The sequence below is a fragment of the Paralichthys olivaceus genome, chromosome 4 (assembly GCF_024713975.1).
Source record: "Paralichthys olivaceus isolate ysfri-2021 chromosome 4, ASM2471397v2, whole genome shotgun sequence".
Classification (NCBI taxonomy): Eukaryota; Metazoa; Chordata; class Actinopteri; order Pleuronectiformes; family Paralichthyidae; genus Paralichthys; species Paralichthys olivaceus.
In genome coordinates this window covers 1429331-1454699 of record NC_091096.1, presented here as the reverse complement: position 1 = coordinate 1454699, position 25369 = coordinate 1429331, and the positions used below count along the sequence as shown (strand labels likewise).

General features: G+C 44.8%; 1 protein-coding gene across 10 annotated transcripts in view; it reads left to right on the top strand.

Moving 5' to 3' along the window:
* The window catches only part of adamts3 (ADAM metallopeptidase with thrombospondin type 1 motif, 3), a 93587-nt gene that overhangs the window by 20423 nt on the left and 47795 nt on the right, over positions 1 to 25369 (top strand). For all 10 annotated transcript variants that reach the window (XM_069523293.1, XM_069523292.1, XM_069523297.1 and 7 more), the window contains exons 4-5: positions 2184 to 2340; positions 22019 to 22212. In XM_069523293.1, the coding sequence (XP_069379394.1) occupies positions 2184 to 2340; positions 22019 to 22212 (351 nt within the window). The remainder of the gene's footprint in view (positions 1 to 2183; positions 2341 to 22018; positions 22213 to 25369) is intronic.

The following is a 25369-nucleotide window of genomic DNA, read 5'->3' as shown; positions in this document are numbered from 1 at the left end:
CGACTCTCTTTATCTCTCCTCCTCTCCTCCGGCACCTCATCCCTTCGTTCTCAGATAACCTCCAGCTGTCGGATTCACTGAATATGAGCAGAGCGTCACACTGTACTCTGACGTTCTCTTATCTCCAGGAGTCACATCCTCTCTCTCACCCCCCCGCGGACATGTATTTAAAGTTGTTGTGATTCCAACGCTTAAGCAACATGTGCTTCATCACAGAAGCCTGTAGAGCCGTGTTCTATTTTTTCCAACGTATTTACGTCAACTCTGAATCAACGTATTTCCAAATTGATAATCATAACTTATGTTTTGCTCTAGTTATTTATTCTTTCTTCCAGATGTGTTTATTTCAGATTATGAAATGGAGACAGTGGTATCATGTATTTATTCAAACGCTCAAATGAATTTAAATTAGACAAACTGTAAAATGTTGACCGCAGCAGTGTTCGGTTTGTTTCTGGGCAGATCGAGGTGCAGACATGTTCAACGCATCATAACCTGGTTAGAATATGTTGACTGGATGTAAACTGCTCGTGAAGCCAGAAGAAATCTGATGCAGCACGATGTCTCAGAAAGAGGCAGCGAGCTGCAGGTTTGAGACCATGATCTCATTCCGTTTATTCCAATGACAGATCGATCAATGAACATGTTTATTAATGGCAGCAGGATGTTAAAAAAATGACTAGTTAACTTAAATAAGAGCTCAGATCGTAGTCTGGGCTGCAGGGCAGGTACATATGGAGGGGGTATTTGGCTCATTGGGGACTGTGGGAGTTGGAACAGAGTTCAGTGTGCGTGTTGGTTGCACAGCACCATATGTGCACAGTCCAACAGAGAGTCAGTGAGGAGGCCAGAGCGAGGGAAGGCCTGTGGGCTGCAGCCGTGGAGCTGGACTCAGTGAGCGACTGACCAAACGAGCTGGAACAAATTCCTCTGGAGCCGTGTGAGAGGTGGCTCTGTCTGCGCACAGGTGCACAGTAACTGCTTTTCTTTCTGCCAAGGCAACGTGCTGTCTAATGGATGAACCCCGATTGTTAAATATCGAATCATTAGCGAAGCTCCCGTGTGTCTGGAAGCTGCTGGGGATTCCACGTATTGACCTTTTTACATTCACGTCCTGAGGGCGTTAAACGAGGCCGAGGCTCCGTCAGCGGGCTGGATGTTTGACATGATCTGAATGTTTGTACAGGCCACACGCGCAGTAATGACAGAAAACACCAACAGGCGGTTTAGGTTCAGCAAAGTGGAATTCCATCAACCACACGCTGCGTTTGGAAGCAGGCTTCACACGTGCGGCGCCAGCTTCACCTCATCATTTAGGTGTGATGAGTCTGTAGAAGTCTCATTGTGCGAGCCGCACCGTGCAAACCTTCGTATTCGCCCTAAACCGCGGACATGACTGGCTTCGTATTGCAGGAAATCTGAGGGCGGCAGGCAGCCGTCACAAAGCAATTTTGCACCAATGTGTCACTAATGAGACAGAGTTTCCTGACCGCCGCCTGCGGCTGCTGCGGTAAACAGCTGGTAATTGTAAACACAACCACTTAATTTCCCTTCGGGGATGAATAAAGTAATCTATCTATCTATCACAGGTGAAGAAAAGGAACCAAAGATGAATCTGATGGAAGCAGATTCGCTCTCAGACAAACAACAGAATGTTATGTCAGATCAGATCTTTGTGCTGTTGATTAATTTCTGAATGTTTGTCACTGGAACACGGCTCGTTTGTCAGGACGGATGGATTTTCCGCAGAAGTTCTTAATCTGTGACCTTCAGCGTCACCGTTGGTGTCGAGCAGATCGTGAGTGACGTGACATTCTATGGCCTTTTTCTCTTTGACTCAGGATCACATTCTCCTCCTGTCACAGTTGAATATCAGAATTAGAACACTGACGCTAACCTTCAGACTCATCTCACTGCTGACGTCCTGCTGCGCTACGCGACCGCTCGGCCTCTCAGGTCAGGAACTGAAATCACAGGCTGATCCTCGAGCCTGCGATTAAAAACCCAGGTGACCGTGTCTTTCAAACCCAATTTGTTAAATGCCCCCCCCACCCCCCCATGTAACCGTCTTTGTCCTCATCAGTGTTCAGAGGTTTCGTTCTTGTTTTTGTTTGTTGGTATTTGTGATTTTGTATCTGTGGAAGATGTTTGAACTCGCTCGCTGACCTTGTCTCGTGTCGCAGGCCGGGATGATCCGCACAGACTCCGATGAGTACTTCATCGAGCCCCTGGAGAGAGGAACTCAGGAGCTGGAGGACCGGGGCAGGGTCCACGTGGTTTACCGCAGATCGGCCGTGCTGCAGGGGCCCTCCGACATTTCTGTGGACTACCAACTGCAAGGTAGGACACGCAACCAGACGAGGGCAGCGGGTTACACGGTGGTAAATGTGCCACTTTGGCTGCCATCACTAGTGAGGCAACTTCCTCCTGAATCGTTTCTGCTACAAGTCTGGAAACAGCATAAAAAACCAGCTTGTGACTCATCGTACTCACAGTGTCAGCTCCTGCTTGTGAAGGTTCAGCTTCACTGACCTCTGTCTTCACCTGGTGCAGCATCCAAGTCGCTCTGACAGGAAATAAACGCTCGTCTCTCGTGCCAGACAAAGCTCTTGTCGCCTCTGCAGGTTTTCTTCATGTGAGGGAGCGTGTGGGTGTAAATACCAGGATTGGATGAATGGTCAACGTCTGCCCGTAATGAATGTGGATGGAAATCTGTGAAGCTAAAGCATCATCTGTTCGCACACCCCCACTATTATTACCGTTATTAATATTAATGCTAAAAGCTGTCTGTGTTTTCTGTAAACCGTCAAATGTGTCTCCGTCATTGTGAAGGAGATTCACGCCCATGACTCACGTCAATGTCTGTGTCATCAGGAAAAACCTTCCATGTGTCACTGTCTCAGTTAATAAATAGAACACATCTATAAAAGTATAACCACCTTCATAGGAACACACAGGTATTATTATTATTATTATTATACCTTCATTGGTGGTTTTACTTTTCTCTGCAGCTTCTGACAAAAACTAAACTTTTCATTTTCTTAAAAAAAAACTCATCCAACATTGAAAACATTCGTCCTGATTGCCGTAATGGAAACGATTTTCAAAGAGCAAACTATCTTCAGGCAATCAGCCGAACAGAATTCCAAACTGCGTTTCAGTTTCTGTTTCTCCTCGCTGACGCACAAGCCGTGGAACCTGCTGCGGGATTAGTCATTATTGTGATTATTTATTATTTAACCGACAGCTTCAAGAAATGGTTCGACTCTCCGTGGATCCCGGCGGCGACTGTAATCACATGATCTATTTAATACATCGAGGAGAATCTGTATTCATGAACTGGGAGAAGCTTTGACTCAAAATGTCTCAAAATAGAGCAGCGATCACTGCTCAGGCTCTGAATGTGTACAAGTATTAGATGAATGTATGAAATATGTCATAGAAAACAAATATTATGAAGTTGAATTGTCTAAAATACGTGAAGCAATGATCTGTGATGTCATCGTAGACTTTATTAAAAGTCAGCTCATAGCTAAATGTTAAGTATGAAACGTTAATAGAATAACATCATTTGATTACACTTTTTATTCCATTATCTCTTTTAATTGAAAATTCACTTTTTTGGTCATTTTTGAAATGACACGAATATCAAACATTCACATTTTTAATTTTTATATCCCGACATAATTTTTTAAAATACTGAAACAACAACAGTCCTGACACCTCACTGCTGCTCATCTGCAAGAAGCTTCAGTCGCTGTCCTGCAGAATAAATCCAGGTCTATTACAGATTAGATTTCCCTGCAGATACAATGCTGATGAGGAGCACAACGAATATTTCACCACCCAGTGTTATATCAGTCCAGTCTGAAAGGGGTGGAGTTTGATGTGGTGATGGGGGGGGGGGGGGGGGGGGGGGGGGTCATCTGCTTTGAATCGTCCGTTCACTTCAACAATTAACGATGAACCTGCAGAAAACCCTCGTAGCAGCAGGGTCAGTGACTGTCAGTTTGTCCGTCCGTCTGCCGCTGACTGAAAATAAATGAACCATATCATTTTCCATTTCTGCAAGTTCAAAAACAAATTGACGCTGTGCTGATTCACACTGTCCCCAGGAAATAGCCACATCCTTATGGCTCGTGACCTTAAACAGTGAAAAGCTCACTGACAGACCGTGGAGTGAAGTTTTTTTCTCGGAGCCGAGCTGCTGCCGGTGACTGACAGGTTCATGGTGGCTGCTCCCCGTGCTCCCTCTGAACTCGCCCCAGCTCCAGCTCTCATACAGGCTGTCATCCTGTGGATGTTTCTCCTGATCAACAACTTTCAGGCTTTTATTCCTAATAATTCAATTTAAAAACCTTCATCTCCAGTTTTGTACACGTGTTAGTTAGTTTGTCTGCAGTGTTTTGCAGAAAGTGGATTTCCAGGATGGAACATAGCCAAGAAATAACCAGTTAAATGTTACTTTCTTTAAAGTTGTGAGATTTCAGAGCAAAATTCATGGTTTGATAACAAAAATCCATCATATTTAGAAGACTGATATTTATGAGGCTGTGCAGCTTGATTGAATTGAAGGCAGTGTCGATCTTTGTGGTCGGATCTCCTCTCTGGCTGCCCTCCTGGTTTTGAATTTGTTTTACTGTCTGGACAGAAAAGAAGAATTATTGGAACACTTGCATAACATCAACACAATTATTGCAGCGTGTAAAATGAACTTGGCTCTTGGTTTTTTTTCCTTGATCAGTTTTATTGATCCTGCAGTTTCATATTTAAAAAGGATGTTGAAGCATATTGGTTTACTTCCACTACCTGATAACATTAGTGCGTCCTGCATTCTTTTAAAACTCTAATCAAAATACTTCCTCCACATCTGTAAGAAAGAAAAAGAGAAATGTGACATAACAACAAGCCCCTAGTTCACTCGTTGTAATAATGAGTCAGGTCTCAATAATTTAGATTAATTTGAATTTACACTGTGTTACATTCAATATTCATTTGTCTAATGAATATTTCACTCTCCGAAGCGTGAAGTCACGCCCCTTTAATTGTCCTCTTTGCAACGCTCATGTCTGGATGGAAGGAGAGCTCCGCTTCCAGAGCGGCAGGAGGCGACAGGAGTCCAACCGGGAGGAATGAGCGGTGAATGAACCCAACGAGGGTGTCGGGGGGCGACGACGCTCCTCTGCTCTGCCGATGCTTTTGTTTTTTTGAATTAACAGTGGAGAGGAAAACCAGATTCAGCCTGAAGTTGGACTGATTGCAGTGATCACAAGGGGCCGTGGGAGCGCGTGCGGTATTGTCATGGGTTTCTGTGAATGCTCTGCAAGGTCACTTCCTCTTACAAAGGAGTGAGATGAAATATGAGAGCAAAACACAGAGAGTCTGTGTTTTGTTTGATCCCTTTCAGCTGATCTGTGTTCTGCTGCAGCCTCTCCTCAGAAAATCACTTCCACCGGTCACTGGTTGCAGCTCCTCTGCACAAACGAAGCCTCTCACCGAACGTAGAGTCAGAGCTACGTGCTGAATCATGGGGTCAGTGTCTCCCAGGGACTCGACCAGCGTGCCCAGAGTAAAAACAACATGTTCTCGCCTTCGTGTCCATCGAGCTGTCGGGACGAGCTCTCGAAGTTCAGCGATCAAACGGACGGGTAACAATACACGCGGGGACACAAAGGGTTAACGCGGACTGTGGCGGCTGCAGGGGAAGATTATTTGCACTTTACAGCAGAGACATCTCTGATTCTTGGCTCTGCTGTGTTGATTGGATTTCATACCTTGAAACAACATAGTCTGGAGACCGGAGGATTGTGAGATTGATTTGTTTCAGACGTGCCTCTGAGCAAGGCATGTCCTCTCCCACTGAGCGGCTGCTCCACTGAGCCCCCGTAGAGCCCGTGTGGTTTGAAGGGCACCGTCCCGAAAACAACCTGTAACAAGTCCCTGACATTAGATTCTGCAGTTTTTATACAAACCCGTTTTTTAATAGCATTTTTATTTTATTTTTTTCACTTTCAATAACTGGACCCTTCAGTGAATGCTTGAATAAACAGTCGTATAGACGTGACCTTCGGTATCGATTGTTTCAGAGCATGCAGCGCTGTGCAGGTCTGTTTATCACAGCTGATGGAAAACAAGAGAGAGATAGAGAGAGAGAGAGAGGGGGGGGGGGGGGGGGGGGGGTGCGTGTGTTTGTTTCACCACCTCTTATTTCCTGTTGTGACCTCAGAGCGAGGCTGTGTGTTAAAAACAAAGACGCTGCAACTGGTTTCCAGTGTCAATACTTTGAAAATGTGAAAAAAAATGATAAGAACCGAACGAGACGGTCAATGTTAAAGTTGATGATAAACTTCGAGCCGCTCCCCTTTGGCAGGAGGTTGAGGGTCGTCAGGACACGAGCGCAAACATATGACAGGAACTTCACTGTATACGTAGAAGTTCAGAGAACCCAGGCTCAAGAGTTCCTTTATGTTCAATCAAGCTGCAGCACTCATTGATATCACTCACCTCGATATGTAAATACGTTTTTTTGAATTTTTCCCTCGGACGTCTGAACAAAAACAACCAACGGGAAAACAGCAACGCTAAGGAAAGTTGTACACAACTTAAAAACACCAGGTTTTAAAATGGAAATCAAGGTCGTGCCGATGGCCTTCAGATAACTGATGTTACCTGCTGCTCATTGAACAGCGGAGCTGCAACACCTCTACCGGTGATGAGGAAGTATTGGAGTATTTTGTTTTTGTAATTTCACAGCGCTGCAGATTCCTCCTGCACTGATCCACACACTCCTCCCATGATGCAGCAGTACAGCATCGTTATCAGACGTTATGTTTTGTCTTTTGTCGTCTCCCCCTGGAGATGCTTCTCGTGGCAGGTGATAGAAAGGTTTAGTTGTGGTGCAGCCCAGTTAACGTCCCCCAGAACAGACTGAGAAAACCTTCCTTGTTGGAGCCGGGTGTCCACGTTTCTCAGCTTTGTGATCTGGACTCTCAGCTGAAGGTGTGGGAGTGTTCTCTCCTTCGACTGTGGGAATTGTGCCTGTGGCAGCTTCACCTAAAACAAAAGATTATCCCGACGTTTATGTAACAAGAATCTGAATAAATAATTCACCGGCTCTTAATTTCTCAGTTGTAACGATTCTCTTGGTAGAAATGGGATTTCTGCCGACACCCCTGCAAGTCAAACAGCCGGGAGCATTTTCTGCTTTCCTACAAAACAAATGTCCGTGATTGGAGAAGCCAAAGAAAGCAATCAGGAGCCTGGGGAGTTACTCGCAGAAAGGTGCTAAGAATCCTCCAGAACATTTTGTCTTCGCGGCGCTCGGCTGGATCAACAGTGGGATTCATGAAGAGATTTTTATCTTGGGAGGACTGGAGATGTTGTGACTGTTTGAAACTTAGCAAGTTTACCATCAAACCTGAAATGCGCTTCTCCTCACACTAAATATTAAGAAAACAAGTTTAGCTTAAGGTTTCAATTCTTGACGAGAGCAGATTGAAGCTTCAGACTCTGTGACGATGAACTTTAACCTTTGTCTTCTTGCTCTTTGTTTATGTTCATCCCTGCATTTCCTGCCCCCGACATATATTCTGTTTGTATTTTGGTCTGTTCAGTCTGCACCTGAGCTCAGTGTGTTTTGAGACACATGGTTTTTATTCACTTAAAACTAATAATTACTATATGTAGGGACATTTGTTCTTTTCTCAGTTTGGCAAATTAGCAATTCTAAATTCTTGTTTTGCACTTTTACCTGGATTCATCTTGTACGGACCTAAGAATGTGACGACTCTCATGGAACATCTGAAAGTGTTGAAGTGTTGTCAAGACGTCAGAGATAATTTTTTTTCCTGGAAGTTCGAGTTCAGACCGAGTTTGACTCCCACACGGAGCAGGGTTGCATCACTAAGAGTAGAGCCACACATGTTCCCAGTCGTTTCTTAAGAAAACGGAAGAGTGATGATCCTCTCATGTGAAGAGAATTACCGGGAAGTGGACCTTGTTTTTCTCAAATGAATTAAATAAAAAAGAATTCACACTGAACTTTCTGAACAGTCACTGCTGTGAGTCAAACACAAAGCTCACACTGATCCCGCCTCAGTTCTTCATCTATCCTGGAAAGAAACCCCCCCCCCCCCCCCCCCCCCCCCCCCCCCCCGGTGAACACTTTCTCCCAGTGTGAAAGCTGCTGGTCCTCCTGCCGACCCGCAGGAGCAGAGATGCTCTCCGTGAACTAAGCAGTTTTCTGGAGCGAAAATGACTCCGGTGCAAACAAATGGAAAACGTGCCTGGAATGACAACGGGCACGGGGCAGATTGTTTCAGTGATAAATTGACACGCCTGCCTGGTCATTGCTGCCGCTGCTCATTCTGCTCTTTGCTCTGCAGATGAGAGGAGTTCTCTCGGGTGTGCGCGCTCACGAAAAGATTTTAAGAATGTATACCAATGGAAAAGAGGAAAACTTTCCATCCATCCAAGTGTGTGCTGTGTGTCGTCCTCCTGGGAATCCTCAGCCTTCTCCACAAACTTCAGCGTGTTTGACGAAGCCAGTGTTAACGGATCAGTCGGTTTGTGTGAGCGAGAAAACTCAGGTGTAAGTGCTCATCCAGCGAGGGAGGGAGTAGTATCCTTATTATTATTAGTAGTAGTAGAAGTATCCAAACAGATACACACAGAGGCTGGAGGGATGGAAATGAACCTGTGTCACTCTTTTTAAATTAGATTTTTCAGATTTCAATTTATATCCCTCTGTCATTTATCACTCTTCCACTCAGTTATTGCAGAGCTCACATTGTTTGAAATGATAAAAGAAATTGCTTTTTTTTTTTTCACATCATCCCAATATTCTCGAAAAACTAGTGCAAATAATATCCAGAGGCACCAAATTATCACTGTCACCGTGACAACAGTCTATAGACGGCAGAAGTTAATACATTCATATTTTGATGAGTGAAAAGGTATTACAGTAACCCAGGTGTGTTCTTATTACAATTAAAAAAACCAGAATACTCAAGAGAACACACCTGCACCAACGGTCTCCTTAAATCCAATCAAGCCGCACCAAATTACACACGCTCAAAAACATCAGTCCTATAAACCCAGAGAGTTTTCATCCACATCCATGAATGAACTCTGAAACTGTTGAAAATGTCAAAAAGAAACAGCTCACGATGTTGAAGAGAATTATAAAGTAGTTATCTGGCCCCGACAAACCAACAGAACAACAGGAGTGAAACATGTCTCACTGAGCAGAGGTAAAACACACCACATACTTTATGTAGTATAGACTATTTAGAATGTATATATAAGTGTATGTATATAGTATAGACTATTTAGACAATACGCAGACACACACAATCATTTCTTCATGGCTTTAGAGGACATTACATTGACTTGTATTTCCTGGGACATGTTTCAAACCTCAACCATAGTTACTACCTTTCTCTAAAACCAAGTTTCAAAGTGAGGACCTGCAGAAAAGTAATGAACCAAAATTGGCCCTTATAACTATAGATAGACACACACACACAGACACACAGCCAACCGTGTTGACAGATGGGTGTGTGTGCTGCCAGGGAAATGAGAATTACAGTAAGAGCAAATGTCTGGACCTGCCGTGCGCCCCTGAGATCTTATCTGCTGTTATCTGGCCTGATGCCCGGGTCGGAGATTCACCCCGAGCAGCACTTGAATATTAGGTTTTCATTTTCACAAAGTGTTGAAAATCGAGCGAGGGAGGCGGTGGGAGAGAAAAAACGGAGTAAAAAGATCCTCGCTGTAGAGGAAAATTGTGATTTATATTTGTCACACAGATGCGTTAAGCAGAGCGGGAGCTGGCTGAGAGAGGAGGAATCTGGTGAACTGGCAGGAATGAAAAACCTTCAAGGGAGGAAGAGACAAAAAGGTAAACGAGGATAGTGGAGCAAGAAGTCGTCACTGCAGCCAGGACACTTACTTCTGCAGCTATTAGGCTAATCTCTGTTACTGCAGACAAGTCGCACGTGCACCTGAAGCATGCACGGATCTCAGGACTAGTGAGAGCCAGTTTGAGTTCATTTTAGTTTTGTTTACACTGCACCTGGAACACCACATGAGGCAGCACACGCAGCGCAGCACAGTCAAAGATACACGCAATACAAGAGAAGCAACAGCAACGTGAAGTCACCTCCGGCAGAACCAGACTGGAGACGGACACGTTGAGAGTTTAGACTGTTTTCGAAAAATGGATGCACAGGGTCCAGAAAGTCCTGTCTTCTCTCAAATGACCAGCAGGGGGCGACCCCACTGGTGTTTCCACAGAAGTATATAGAAAACGTCTCCTCTTCTCCCTTTATAACGTCAGTAAACTTTGTCCTCAGGAGTTTATGTCTCAGTCTCTAGTTTCAAGTCTTCTTCAAACAGCCGATGTTCAGTTTGTAGATCATGATCCTTCAGAGTCAAAGAGACAGTGTTGATTGACAGCGAGTATCGTCCAATGGGCGCAGGTCACGGCCTTTTTATTTGTCCTCGTTAGAGACACATCAGGACAGAGTCTGAAGGAAGGAGTAGAAAACGTATGCAGAGCACTTCTGCCTCTGCCGCTGCAGCTGTGAGGAAATAGATTCTGAGGTTGCCTCAGGTAATTACTTAATTTATTGTAGTTAGGCTGCTCTTGAATTGTGGGTAGTCTGGGCAGAGGGAAATGAATGACTTCAGCTGCAGGGTGGGAAGCCACTAAACGCTTGACACAGCAAACCTCTGCTGGATATAAAAGGGTTTGTGCTCGGCTCTCTCTAAATGCTTTTGTGTGGAGTTTGAACAGACATCGCCTCCTTCACTGAAAATATATATCACACAGTCACTGTATATATATATATATATATATATATATATATATTTATATACATTAGTACTGTTGAAGGGCTGCAGTCTATCGAGTATTCTATTGAGTATTCCATCAAGTAATCGGATTAAAAAATACTTTTATGTGAGTGAGTGAGAGAGTTTGTGTGTGTGTGAGTTGAGCCAACATCGTGCCACAAACACACACACACACACACACACACACACACACACACACACACACACACACACACACACACACACACTTCCATATGACTTTACTATAACGTAGATAAATATATTTACTACTTGTTTGTGGGGATTTCCCCAAAAACCTCTGAACAGACGACGCTGAGATTAAACACACCACTGACGATTATTTCTAATTAACAGTAAACAGCCTGCTATGCTTTAATAAATGAACCGACTGTGCACAGCTTGGCTCTACTCTCTGAAGGGTTTTGGATTTTCGACAGCTTGAGGCAGCACCACACACGGAACTTATGGTGCAAATGCCGTTTGCATTGTAAACGATGCTTTCTGTCGTCGTGTTCCGAATGAACCGGGCAACAAAAGAACAACAAGTGGTGGTGAAAACGATGGGATCTGTGAACTTTCAGGGCCGCCCTGTGAACACGCTCGCTGCTACACACGATCGCCGCCAGTATCTGGATTGAAAGAAGCTTCGCGGCAAAGAATTTACTCGAGGAATCGTTTCAGCGCCGGTCTGTTGTGAGAGGAGCAGCAGAGTCGTGCCTCTGAGCCGACCTCAGGATTTCTTTGATTTCCAAAACAGCCAAAGCTCCGCAGAGGCGTTCAGAGGTCTGCGTGAGGAAGATGAATGCGGTTGGACAGTTTTTGTCAGGAGCTGGTGCCTGAGAGAAAGAGGACTAGAACATTTTGTTCGCTGGTTCTCTGTGATACTGAGAACTGTGATGACTGCGTGGTGTTACCGGCCCTGTGGTGAGATGAACTTGTGAGGGTCAGCTGTTGGATTCACAAAGGCCAAGTGGCACAAATGTGCACAAAGAAGATAAAAGTGACTTCTCTTCAAATGTTTGTGTTCTCTGAAATTCCTTTGAGACTCCAGATAATTTGCTGCAGCTGATAAGTTGGTGAGTTAGTGTTTGCTCATCCCAAGTCATGCAGGATGTGCTGAAGTTATCAATCTTCAGCTCGTAAACATCCTATAAACGACCCATTTCCACCAAAGCACCGGTGAAATCTACTTTCATAGATCCACATATCTGCTGCCACACCTCTCCTCGATCACCCAGATCTTTCTTCAGGGTTTGTAAACGCATGTGAGCGGAGAATCTCCTGCTGCGTTGTGAGAACATCCTCCTTCAGCTGCACCAAAGACGTTGTGAATTATGGAGAACCCGGAGAAAACCCACGCAGACGCGAGAAACCAAAAGCTTTTCCAGCAAACAATTGAAAACTAGGTTGTGGATGAAGTTTGAGTTTCTTTCTGTCTCGTTGGGATTCATTGGTTGTGATCATGGTTCTGATGTGGGATCAAAACACATAGAACACGTTTTTCACACGTTTGCTTTTGTACAGTTGTCTGCTAACGTGAACACAACGTGCATGTTGTCAACAATCACTCACTGGATCACGTCACGTCTCTTAACCAACTGTTACAAACACGCCGTGTTGTCGTTTAGTTTGGTGATATCTTGACTTTGCAGACAAAACAAAGACCGCCACAGTTCAGACAAGCAAATGCAGCGTGTGTGATGATGCTGGAATCTAATTTATTTTGTCTTCACCTCACAAAAGTAGTTTTTTCTGCACTTGAAAATATATATATACATAATTTCGTGGAGCTTTTTGGATGAACAGCTTTTGTTCTGATGTCTCGTGATAACAGCAAATGAATCCTCTGCACTTCCCACGTGATTAAGCATGACGAGGATAAAACAGATGCATCCTCCTTTGATTGCTATTGTCTGCACGTGAGTCTGGTGTTTTTAAATCACAGTGTGTGCGAGCGAGATGAGTGTGTTGATTAGGAAAAGTAATTCACCGTACATGAGAGGTTATCGTGTTTGGTCGGGTTTTGTTATTGAGGATGGTTCCACAGATGTGATGTAAACAGGAGTCAGGTGTCCTCCCTCCTCAGGAGTGTGTGTGTGAGAGTGTGCGTTTGATTTGCCTGAAAAATTCAACTGACCACAAGAGCTTTGAAGTCTCCTGCAAATCCTCGACATTCAAATTCGATGCAGCGTAAATCCAGAGATGAGAAACCGGCTGAGTGCAACAGCAGCTCCCTCTGCAGCGTCGTTACCAGAGTAAATAAGGCTTTAAAGAATCTGATCATGCTCCATCTGATAGCCCTCCTCCTCTGTTTGCATGATGAACCAGCGGATTGGGAAGATATTTTCCACATTGCCTCACGTCTTCAGAAGTATGAACCCCGAGTACGTCTGATGAGTTCTTTCCATTTGAAACCTGGTGATAATTAGCGACTCCGGCCCGGGCCAAGGATCTGGAAGCGGGATGGAAAAGACCTTGGGATCGTTGAGCAATATTTTGCACCAAAAAAACATTCAATTGTGTGTACGCTCGTCTGACTCGCTGTGAATCATCCCGTCGCTTTCCCAACAGTCAGATGGCAGCTGGACGGGGCTCATGTGGATCTCGTTCTTCTTTCCGTTCACTCTGCCTGCTGGGGAGAGCCAAATGCTCACAATTCTTGTTGCCTGTTGTGATACTACATCCTCTGAGTCGTTAGCAGAGGAACACAGGCGCAGAGACATGACTCCATCTGTCTACGTGACACAGAACAAATTATTTGTATGCGTTGTTTGCATCCCGGCGCCTAAAACGTCTTCGCGTCGTGTCAGAGCTTCAGCGGCGGTTCACACGTGTCGAGAAATTACAGCGTGGATCAAAGAAACGTGTGTGTTAGTCGTTCGTGACAAGTTTCAGAGTTGGTAGCTCGCTGCTCTTTTTTCTGACAACTTTTATGATCTTTGTAGGAATGTGATGCTTTTTTCAGTTTGACAAAAATGATCTGAGGATCTTTTTTTTTTTTTTTTCCTCTCCAGAGGAAGACAGTGAGATGTGGTTGAAAGTTACAAACTAAGCCGTTCAAAGGAAAAAGCTGAAGTCCTCTGAATGGTGCCAATAATTATTTCTTCAGTTGGTATTTATTTTTTTAATCAGAGTAGATTATCAAATAAACTCAAGTTTTGCTGACGACGCAACAGCGGCAGAGTCGATCTCATGCGACCATGAACTAAAACTTTCGAAGAGTCAGACTCTCCTGCCGCTGACCTTCAACGGTCTGGAGGTAGAAAGACTGGACGGTTTCACGTCTCTGGGAAGACGTCAGTCTGCTCCTCTCGTCCCGCTCAAACAGTTTGGAGTGTCCAGGAAGCTGCAGTTCTCCAGAGCTGCAATAGAAAGTGCTCTCACCTTATCTTTATCTGCGTCATTTATGAAACTCACATTTAGTGCAGAGGTCTAAAAATACTACAGGACTCTCAGGGCCATCAAAACAAGACTTCCTGTTTCCTCCACAGCTCATCACCTCAGTCCTGCATCAACACTGTAGATTTTACTTTATGTTTATTCTGGGGGGGGGGGTTACGTGTTGTCGTCGTGGGCACACTGAGGCAAATTCCAAACAACTGGGTTGTGTGGCAATAAAGTACTGAAGCTTGAAGTGAATCTTGAATCCAAAGCATCGAATCATCCTTGAAAGGAAGATTAAAGATAAACTAATAAGGAATTAGAGAAACTACAGATGGAAGTATTCATTTTATTCAAATACTCAAATAATCAAGTGGTTTCGGGAGAGAGAGGACTGAAAAAATATATAATTGTACAAGAAAATATAACGACACTTGGAACCACATCCACACTAAAAATCAAATCACATCTTCTTTGCTCTGTGACCCAACATGAAACAACAGGTTCCATTCACATCACAGGATTTTCATTTCAGTACTTTATCATTTGTGTTGGGCAGAGAGTGGAAACTGTTTGTCGCTCGACCTTTCAGCGATGACATTGGCTCGGTTGTTCTTTAAGAGAAAGACAGAAAAAATAACGGATGCAGGTCACCAAAATATATTGAACTCCCTGAAAGGAAATACAGTGAGCATTTCTTCCTAAAAGGGCAGTTCGCACCCTTCCATGAATGAAGCCTAAGTTTTGCAGCATGTTGTAACTGACCGACCCTAACAAGGCCTGGCGTTGTCTGCCTCGGGGCTCGCTCGCACTCTCCCTCCTAACTCACACACAAACACACCCCGCACACGCTTGATATTCTGTTTCCCCCCACTACTACAACTCAACAACAGATAAGCAAGCAACAGAGAAACACTCAGAGTTTCTGTGGGTGGAAACAGGTTCAGGTCAGAGGAAAAGCTCGACTCATTCGGCGGTTGAGAAGCTTCACTTGTGTTTCACGCAGGTTTGGAGTTTTCACTCTCATGGTTGTTTAAGCATCGAGACAGGAAGCAAAAGATACGGCTCGCTTCGCTCCGTCAAAGTAAAAATATGACGACTGAAGTTCTCAGCTCAGTTTTTGTTCAATTTAAATAAAAGAAGCTTACGTGTATGTTTCATATTTATGTGTCCGTATTTCTTCTACAGGAGTCTGTTCTCTCCACGGTCACCAGGAAATACTTGCTCCGTGTGGTAGATGTTGTGTTTCTCTGTAATATTATTAGATCTGAACGTGATCTTGACGTGATCTTAACGTGTAAAGAGCCTTGAGATCATGGATGTGGAGATCGGTAGAACATTCGGCCAATTGAAAACATTTAAACTACATTTACAAAGTGCTTAACATGGTCGGAATTCAAACTAACGTCATGGCATGAGATGATGCATAAATAAAACAATTATACAAAGATAATAAAATCATAAATAACAAATGTGGGTAAAAACAAATTGTGCAGTCAGATGAAAATAAAGGTTTCCTGCACAATGACATCATCAACTTCTGTGTTATTTAAAGAAGTTTCTTTCCTCTTCTCAGTTATAAAAGTTTTTCTTATAAATGTTAAAGTTCGTGAAAGTCTGTGGCGAAGGCAGGAAGTTCCTCCTCGTCGGACAAAAGACACTGATCCTGATCCAGTAATCACACTAATTAAAATAATAATTAATTAGCTGTGTGAGCTACAGAGCCGATGTCATGTTCACCTGAAAGACATGTTAGAAGCTTTCTCGACGTCGAGGATATGATTCTCAGTTCTTAACTGAACTGAACTTCCCGAGCTGCTTTCATGAAACGTTTGGATTTTCTAACAGGAAACCAGAAACACTTGACCTTAAATGTATTTTCCGTTGGTCCGTCAGCTCCAGGCATGCAGGGTCCGTCTGCAGGAGCAGGCATGTTGGCAAACAGTCAGATACTTTAGCACACGTGACGTTGCTCCTGCTATGACAACAGAGATTAATTGCAGCCGGATAATAGCGCCCCGGGGGAAATGGCTTTGATTCTGGTGACAAACATTGACTGTGATGTTAAATCCTCCGGCTGGTGGTTAAATACACGTTTAAAAAGTGACATTTCATTGTAATGAGCTGCTTTTGAAGTTGTATTAATGTGCACTCACGTTACGTCTCTGTATGTGTTTGGATACGTGGACAATAATACAAATAGCTTCAGACGCCTCTCGAGCACTCAGGGCTGCTGTGGAGTCGATCTTTTTGAGACTGCATCAAACAGCAAGTTGCTGATATCGAGTGTTCTGCTTAGTGTTCTGAACCATGAGCCTTTAATAACAATGGTACTTGATTTACGTTGCTGAGGCCCCAAGCTGAGGGGGGGGGGGGGTCAAACAATGATGGTTTGGTTTGATGTAGGGGCCCCAGGTCCCTTTTGCTTGGGTCCCTGGAACGTTTCCTCTGGTTGCTTAGCTAGCAGCCGTTCGTCAGTCGGAAACCCTTTAGGATCTCAGCTTCGTCGTTACAAACCACTCTCGGTGCTCGGGTGCTTCAAATCCATCTCGGGCGCAGATGTTCTCGTTCTCGTCAGAGCGGAGAATCGTGAATTTCTGTCATTAAGGGTCCTTTTTGCAAGGGAGTTTATTTTCTGTCAAGACTTAGAAATCATTAGCGATGGTTTAATATAAGGCCCAGTGGGGGGGCGGGAGTGTTGGCCTCCACTTTCTGCCCGAAACTCCCCATGAGCCTATTAACAGCGGAGCAGGATCTTCAGGTGGGCCACGGAGAATGCACCAGACACACACCGCGCAGAACCACAAACCTGCATGGAGCCTCCGCCGTGTGAAATGGCTTGGCCAGCATCTTTCCCTCAGTTGCGGGGCATTGTTGGTAATTACTGCTGTTGTGGCTGCCGTCATTAAAGCCTGTGTAATTATTCTGGGTTTAATGTGTCCCAGGGAGTCGAAAATTCCCTTTCATGACCATTAAATTGGCAGCAATAAATATCCTGCAGGTCCAGAACACCTCGGTACAAAGACCACCACACTGGCAGCGCAGCTCGCTTTGTATTCAGTGTTTCTCTGAGCAGGCACCTGATTTCATCATCGCTCACTGACCAGTACCTCTGGTCGAAGTTAAATTAAAACTTTTAAATTAAATCAAATTATCCGGCGATAAAACTAATTGGTCGCGTGTTTTGATTTGTGATGGTCTCTGCTGCTTTAAGCCATGAGACGTTTTCATTAAAGTACTACAGCTGAGGTGCTCAGCCGCCAAGAGAGAGAGGAAACGCCCGATCAGCAGCGTGTTCAGCAAACAGCTTCAGCACATTAGAAGCAATCGTCCCGATGTAAAAGCTGAGCGAGCAGACGCTGTCGTTAAACCTGCAGGTAACAAGCTTCGCTGTGGCCTCATCATCAATATGGTTTTATCTGAAAATATATACTGAAATTACATTAAACGTATTAATTTAAATGTTGATAAATGAGCCGTCACCGTCACCTCACTCTTTGCATCGCAATTAGTTCAGTAACATTTTCGGTAAAATGAGTTTAAAGGTTAATGGTGGGCAACAATTTTTTAAACAACATTTTTTTAAATCAGCAGCATTTCACTGAGTTCACTCGACTGCTCATGTATAATCATTGAAGTGGAGCTCAAAAGATTCAGATCATCCATTAGAAAACTAAAAAAGTTCGTCTTCTGATTATCCAATTATTTGTTCGGCAGCCTGTCGGCAGGATTGTACAAAAGCTGCTCAACTGATTTTCTTGAACATCTCGATGTCTGCAAATGTTGTGAGAAATCTTAAATCTCGTACATTTTAAATCAAGACCCTAAAGATTCAACCAAGGCGTAGATCCGTGATCCCAAATACCAACACGTGATTTGCTGAGGGAAAAAAAATATGATTCTGGGGTCAACTACTGACGATGTGTCTCCTCGTGGCTCGAAAGCCGCAGCAAAGACAGACTGAACGAGGTTTCTACAGCACAAATACAAAAACAGGAACAATGTCAATGATTATTATTATTCAACTGTTCCTGCAGGAAGTACGTTCTGCCCTGAGACTGAACGTCCCCCGGTCCGGCACTGATCCGTGGCTCTGGGGTTTGAAACCGACAGTTGACGACAAGCGAACCATTCAAAATGAGTGTTCACCAGACGACCACAGGGACGTCTGTCCTCACCTAGAATGATGTCATCACTGTCTGTGGCTGTCCGTCTGTCAGGGGGCAAAATGTTTTGAAGAGGCGTGTCCTGTGTCCTGTGAGATTCAGGGTGACGCTCTACCCATGATCCTTTGCTGTCTTCACGGTCCGTGAGATCAGCCTGAGCTTGAATCTCCATCAGGGAGCCCGTGAGGCTCGCACCTGCCGATGTCACAGTTCATGACGGAGACGTGAGTGTCGATGATTTCACGTCTGAAACTATCAACTAGTTTCAACTTAAAAGCTTCTTCCTCAATCGGTTCCACTTTGTTTTTACCCCCCGATTTTGCCACGAGCCAAATTACTCTCAGCTCACACACTGAACTTTATGTAAATTCCTGTCCTCAATCTTAACGTGCATTTCCGTATCATTTCAATCCCGCAGTCCCACGACATAGCAAAAACAGATAAAAGGATTATGAGCCACACTTTATGCAGAAAAGCTGCTGTAATACCCAGGATGCTTGTTGGGCACTTTTCCACGGATGAGACGCTGAATGTCTTTTTTTTTAAATTTGTCGGATGCACTAACATTTAGAAACACAGACCTGCAGAAGCTTTGTCCCACTTGTTTATGCATTTCAATATAGGCAAGCAAATGCAAATTTCCCTTTTAGTTTCACAGTAAATAATGTGTCACTCTTGCAATGTATCTGTGTTCCTCTCATTAATGGGGTTGCTGCGACGTGCGAGCATCTGTGAACGCTGCAGTGTGGATATTTATGCCATCGCAGCAGAGACGGTAGATTTCCACTCTAGGCTGATGGCGAGTTGCCTGTCGCCTACCTCTGTGCCATTTTTAGCCCTGGGGCGTCTCTGGCTGGCCTCGTTGCCACCTTGCTCAGTGCCACGTGTGGGCAGGAGCTGGCTGGGGGCCCCTCCCGTCTCCTGGGCTGCTGCTGCTGCTGCTGCACGGTGCGGCTCCCAGGGGACAGGGCTATGGGTGGGGGCTCGCCGCTGACTGAAGCACACTAGTGGTCTTAAGGAGCGCTGCTGAGGGGAAGTCCTGTGCGTTTGAAGTAGGGACCTCAGAAAGCCTGTTTACTCTAGAGGGGGAGGGGGGAGCTGGCCCGCTGCACAAGAATGCCTGTGTCATGACGGGAGCGGCGGAGAGGAGGAATGTGCTCCACAATCCCAACACTGTCGGAGACGGGCCACGGCTGAGGTGGCAGCCATTTCTCACTATTTATTTTAGCTCCCGCTCCACTCAATCACTGGCCCTGTCTGCGGCCCTAAGCATCCCTGGAAAAATGAAAAATGGCTTGTGCTTTTATTTATGGCTTGAGATTTCTATGTTTGTGCCAGCCACCTACAGCCTGCTAACGCAATATCCCAAATAAGAAATTTAAATAATTTATCAGGCTGCAGATATTCGATCATTTGGACAAAATAAAAAAACAGCCGAGACCCCTGCAAACGTCTGTATCTAAGGTTTCTGAAGCGTTAATATCCCCACATGGGATGAATAGTTTTTAATAAATGCTCTCATTCGTCTCCATGTGATATTTCAAACAGGATTGAAGAGCAGCGAAGGTCAGTTTCAGTTTGGAGCTCTGACACATTCATCAGTTTGAGCTGAAGCCCATGAAATGAGATTTGTTTTGACTCGCCCCGCTGCCAAACGTTCTAACACGGCAGGATGATGGCTTTCCAAAACGTCTTTAATACACAAGGTACGCTTGAGTCCCTGTGACCTTTGTTTACCGAGCCTGGCTTGTTTGTAAATGGTCTGTGTGAACCTACGTGAACCCAATTTTCTGTTCAAGGCCAGCGCTGTCTTGCCGACAGACTACGGGCAGATGTTTATGGACATTACCACGGGAGAAGACCTCCCTCGCCTCCAGTTTATATTCACTTTTATGGTCAGAATGAAGATGTGCTCATGTTGAAATGCAGCATCACACGCACAGCTGGAGGTCTGCATGCTATTTATTCTTTGTAAGTGGAGTTAAAATGCAACAAACTTCTGATGGAAATATTAATGAGAGTCAAATGGCAGCGTTTCTTTTATCAAAGAGTTTCAGAGTTGAACAAACTGTGGAGTAAAAGTTCTGCGTGAACGATGTCAGAGAGGAAGCCTCAGAGAACAATCTCCTCCGCGTGAACACCTTTGACAAACTGTTCTCAGACAGCACCGAGTCCACGGAGGGAGCACACACACACGCCCAGTCTCAATTTAAAGATGATGTGAGATCCAAGTGAAACACCTACAAAACTAACAAAAACTAAAAAAGTACAATAAAACATAATCTAGGTCGATTCACATGCGGCCACAAACTCACCCTGATCATTTCTCATCTCTGCCAAGAATCCCTCTGCTGGGGTTTGAGCCTGCATCTCTCCCGCTGGGCGCGTTTATGACCAGCCAAGCTGCTGCTGCTGCCCCGAGCATTTCAATTCTGTCATGACAGTGGAAAATGAAATCTGCAGCCCCTCCATGCTGTAAAGCAGTCGAGTGCAGAGGAAGGGGTATCTCGCTCTGGTCGGGATTAGCGATGGGACCAGATGGAGGTTTTTATATCGGCAGCTGAACCCGGGGAAGCTCGACAGAGACGAAACATTAGCAGCTTCATCAGAAAGAAAATCTGAATTTTAATAATTCCTGAAAATAATTACACTTGGTTTTCTGTCCTGAGAGTGAATGACTTTGAATGACAGACAGCAGCTGAGGTGTTCAGCAGTCCTGTTGTCCTTGCACGTAAAGAGATGCTCGGCTGTAACGGCGACTTTTCACCCTCGTCAGCTCGAGAGTCTCTGTAGCGTCGACAAAGGAAGAAGTCTGAGGCTTCATTAACCGGCAGCATGTGAACAGGAAGTGTCTGTCATTAGCTGTGTGTGTCGTGCAGCAGGTTTACGTTAACATCACACTCACCGTGTCTTTGCCTCCCAGGCACGTGAACTGCTGTGTAATTCACCCATCTGAAATACAATATCATTTAAATACACGAAACATTTTTATCATGAAAAGAATCGAGTCTAAAGTGTCATCATCGCTTTGCTTTGTTCAAACTATCATCATTCGTAAACTGGGACCAGAAAATAAACGCTGATAAATTAATGAAACGGTAAATGTTTGGTTGTCCCGGTGGAACTGTCGTGTTTTAAACGTTCACACGTTAAAGTGCAGCAGCAGCTTCTTCTCCTCCATCTCTTTACATTTCTTCACTGTGTGTCGGACGAAAACTCCCTGAACATCTGATAATATCAGACAAATCCGATGGGATCAAAGAGGATCCTCCAAGTAGATGTGAGGTGTACGACACACCGTGGGTTCACAAGCAGGCTGTGCAAAACTTTCACAATGATGTCGTGATGATGTAATTCCCAGATGATCATGCGTTACTCTTTCTGTCTTCTGTTGTATTATGCAGAATATTTGTGAGTTTTCAGAATAAAATCCCTAAAGATACCAGTGTTGTTTTTCAGATCATGATGTGACGCATATCCAGTATGAATAAATGTATTTCTTGTTATTTAGCATTTTATCCAAAGTCGTTCTTTAAAGGAAATTAAAACTGAACTTTAGAACATGGTGAACTCTTGTTTTTCACACTGACTGTATTCCCCCCCCCTCTGTACAGAACCACAGCTGGATGTACCTGGGAGCCTCGACTCTGTAGCCCGGCAGGTCAACGACACCATCCGCCGCCGCCGCCGCCGAGACGCCGGAGAGGACGACTACAACATCGAAATCCTGCTGGGGGTCGACGACTCGGTGGTTCGATTTCATGGCAAAGAGCATGTGCAGAACTACCTACTCACCCTCATGAACATCGTAAGTCACTGCCCCACTTCTCTGCCTGGTCAATATTCACGCAACCCTCACGTCATGCACGTGTTCGCATGCTCCATAAAAACACACTCTATTTTTTACCTCCCGTGCATTATGCATGCTTTGCATTTGCACTATAAGTGAGTCACTTCACAGCCAGTGTGGAGAAGAAGAATCTCCTCAGTGACCAGTAACTCCATCGGAGTAAAGAGAGCAAGCAGCTGTTTGTATTAAGTAGGAGTAGAAGAAAAATCTGTCTCCAGGAGGTTTTGGAATATTTATACATTCTCATACACACATACAGCGTTTGAGCCGTTCATAGTCAACTCACAGCTGCTGGGAAGATTGAGCCTGGATGCCAGTAGTGGCCTCTGAAGGAGTAATTACTTCTGCTCACACTCTAAGAGCTGCACCATTAAAACCTCCAGCATCACCCTGTCGGCTGCGTACATCTGCACTGGGTGTTAGTTTCACCTCAGCTGGGTCTTGCGCTCAGCACCGTCGATTCAGACAGTCCTTCGCCTCAGGAGCCGCGTTGGAACGACAGTGTTTATCGTCAGGCTGCCACAGAAAAGCCTCGCTGGTGGCAGAAAACGTCGGTCATGCTCACCACCATTTGCTGGCTGCAGACCGAGGTGTCTAATGAAACAGTGAGCGGCTTCGGCGCGGAGGCTGTTCTTCAGCAACACGTTTGCTGGGGATCAAAGCCCCCCCCCGAGGGAGCGGCGCTGAGATGAACATGACAGTTTATCACATCTACATATGCACGCTAATCCTGATAGCCGTGTTTGTTTTACGCTGTCGTCGACACGTGCTGGGGCAGAAAACATGACACTTAAACATGCAAACAATTGGAAACGAGCTGCTGAATTCAAAGAAACAAAGCTAATCGTTGACAAGCAGGTTATGTTCTGTTGTGGGCTGACGAGTCGGCCATGAACAGGATTGTTCTGCTGCTGATTGTGTCGGGGTGATATTGAGAGTGTCACAGTTTTATCTGCTGAGCACAGAAAGGATTGTTGTGAACGTATCGCCCCAGAAATATTTTATAATCCTTTTCAACCAGCGCAGCAAGAGATTATCTTTTCAAACGCATATGTTCAGATGCATTGATTACATCATTTCGTCTCCACTCTCTCTTTGCTGTTCTTAAGCTTTTGTCTGCATTGTGTTCTCATTTATGTCTGAGAACGTGGGGAACGGGAGGATCGTCCCCGCCGCCTTCACCGGCGTCATCATTGGTGACAGTGCTTTGTTATGTTCTATGTACAAACCTGTTTATCGAACACACTGAGGGTTCAGAGTTTTGGAAATGAAAGCAGTTTAGTTAAAAGATGAGATGAATCGAATGTCCCGGTTTGAAAAACATCACGCAGCAGCTCAGCCTGTCGTCTGTGTTCAGATGAGGAACAGTGACTGCAGGTTTCAAAACGCTGCAGGCTCGACTGACTGGAAGGATTTCAACAGGTTGTTCGCCAGCGCTGTGATGGAGTGTGACCGTCCCTCTGTTCGCTGGGATTGGCTCCAGCTCCCTGCGACCCGCGATAAGTGGTGGAGATAGTGGAGCGATGGATGTTCGGGTCCTGTGGGCCCTGGAGTTTAGGTTAGAGAGTCTGTCGTGGAAAATAATGAATGAACGGAGTTGAACAAATTTAATTAAGTTCCCACATATCGTGTCAGGAAAAGGGAGGAAACACTTGGTGGGTCAGAGTTTTTCATTATTTTGTCGAGTGGGATCTGTTGGGATGTCATGTGACTGTGACATCACTGGTGTTATCTGACATCATTCTAACTTCAAATCAAATCAAATCAACCTGAGATCAAACTACTTGCTGAAGTTTAGAGAAGGAGCCGAGACATGAGTCAGCATCAGTCGTCCTCTCTCTCTCTCTCTCTCTGCAGCTGTGATTTACAGTCTGCAGGTTCCACTGATGGAGGTGGGTGGGTGGGTGGGGGGGGGGTTGTCTCAGACAGTAGATGTGTTTACCAGATTTATGGCAAACTAACGTAATCACTTAGCCTAAAGACGGACTGCTTTCATTTCAGCTGCTCCTTAATAAATAATCCATGATCTACTCTGTAAGGAATTGCCGTAGCCAATCCCAGTGGACAGAGAGCGAGAGGCGGGTTTTTTTAGGAGGATCGACTCCTTCTCTGAGTTTGGATTAATTTGCATCCAGTTGGCACCTGTCGAAACACACACACATGCATAGGGACACACATAGACAGATGCCATGTACACACATATAGAGCAAGGAGATGAGCGGCAGCCCACCAGCTGTCAGTCCATCCATTTTTTTTGAGAAGCGGGAGCAAGGATCGGTTATTGGACGACCTGCTCTACCGCTGAGCCACGTCTGCCCCCTTTACGCACTAGTTGAAGCAGCACACGACATGATGGAATATTGTTTGGCTACAAGAATGTTAAACTGTTGTTTGATGAAGTAACGTGCCGTACACACACACACACACACACACACACACACACACACACACACACACACTCATCATCTTCCTGACACGTCCTCTGTCATTGCTGAAGCTGCATTAGTGAACACAGACGTTCCTACTAATCACACTGTCAGTGATATTCAGACAACTTTGTTTTTATGGGAGAGAATTTGTCTGAATTGTTAAATCAGTGAACTGAGCTCCGCACTCCAACCTAGTTATAACTTCATTCATTAATGTCTGTGACAGTCACATAGAAATGAGTGAGACTTAATGCGTGTTATTAGATATCGGAGAACGTCTAGTTAAATTTTGATTTCACAATCTGGGATGAGATTTGTCGCTGATCATCGTAGAGACATGGAGGTCGAGTGAGGGGGATTTGTTCCTTTAAGGTTTCACACCAAGTTTCTCTTTTTTTTTTTCTGCCGTCATGAATAAAGATTCTGGCGGCTGCCGGCGGATCAGTCTCAGGCTTTTGTGTGCACATGAAAAACCTGCGGATGAAATTCCTTCCCCTGGTTTCTCCCCCGGGGCGTCAGAGATCAATATTTGCTTCACATCTGTCATTAAAGTTCTGGACAGAAGCTATTAGACTTGGCCGCATGAAGAGTTCTATCTTGCATGGTCTGCTGAATGACACCTCCAGATGAAATCAGTGAGTCAACAGACCAGATATCACAGACCGATAACCAGGAGTCATGAAAAT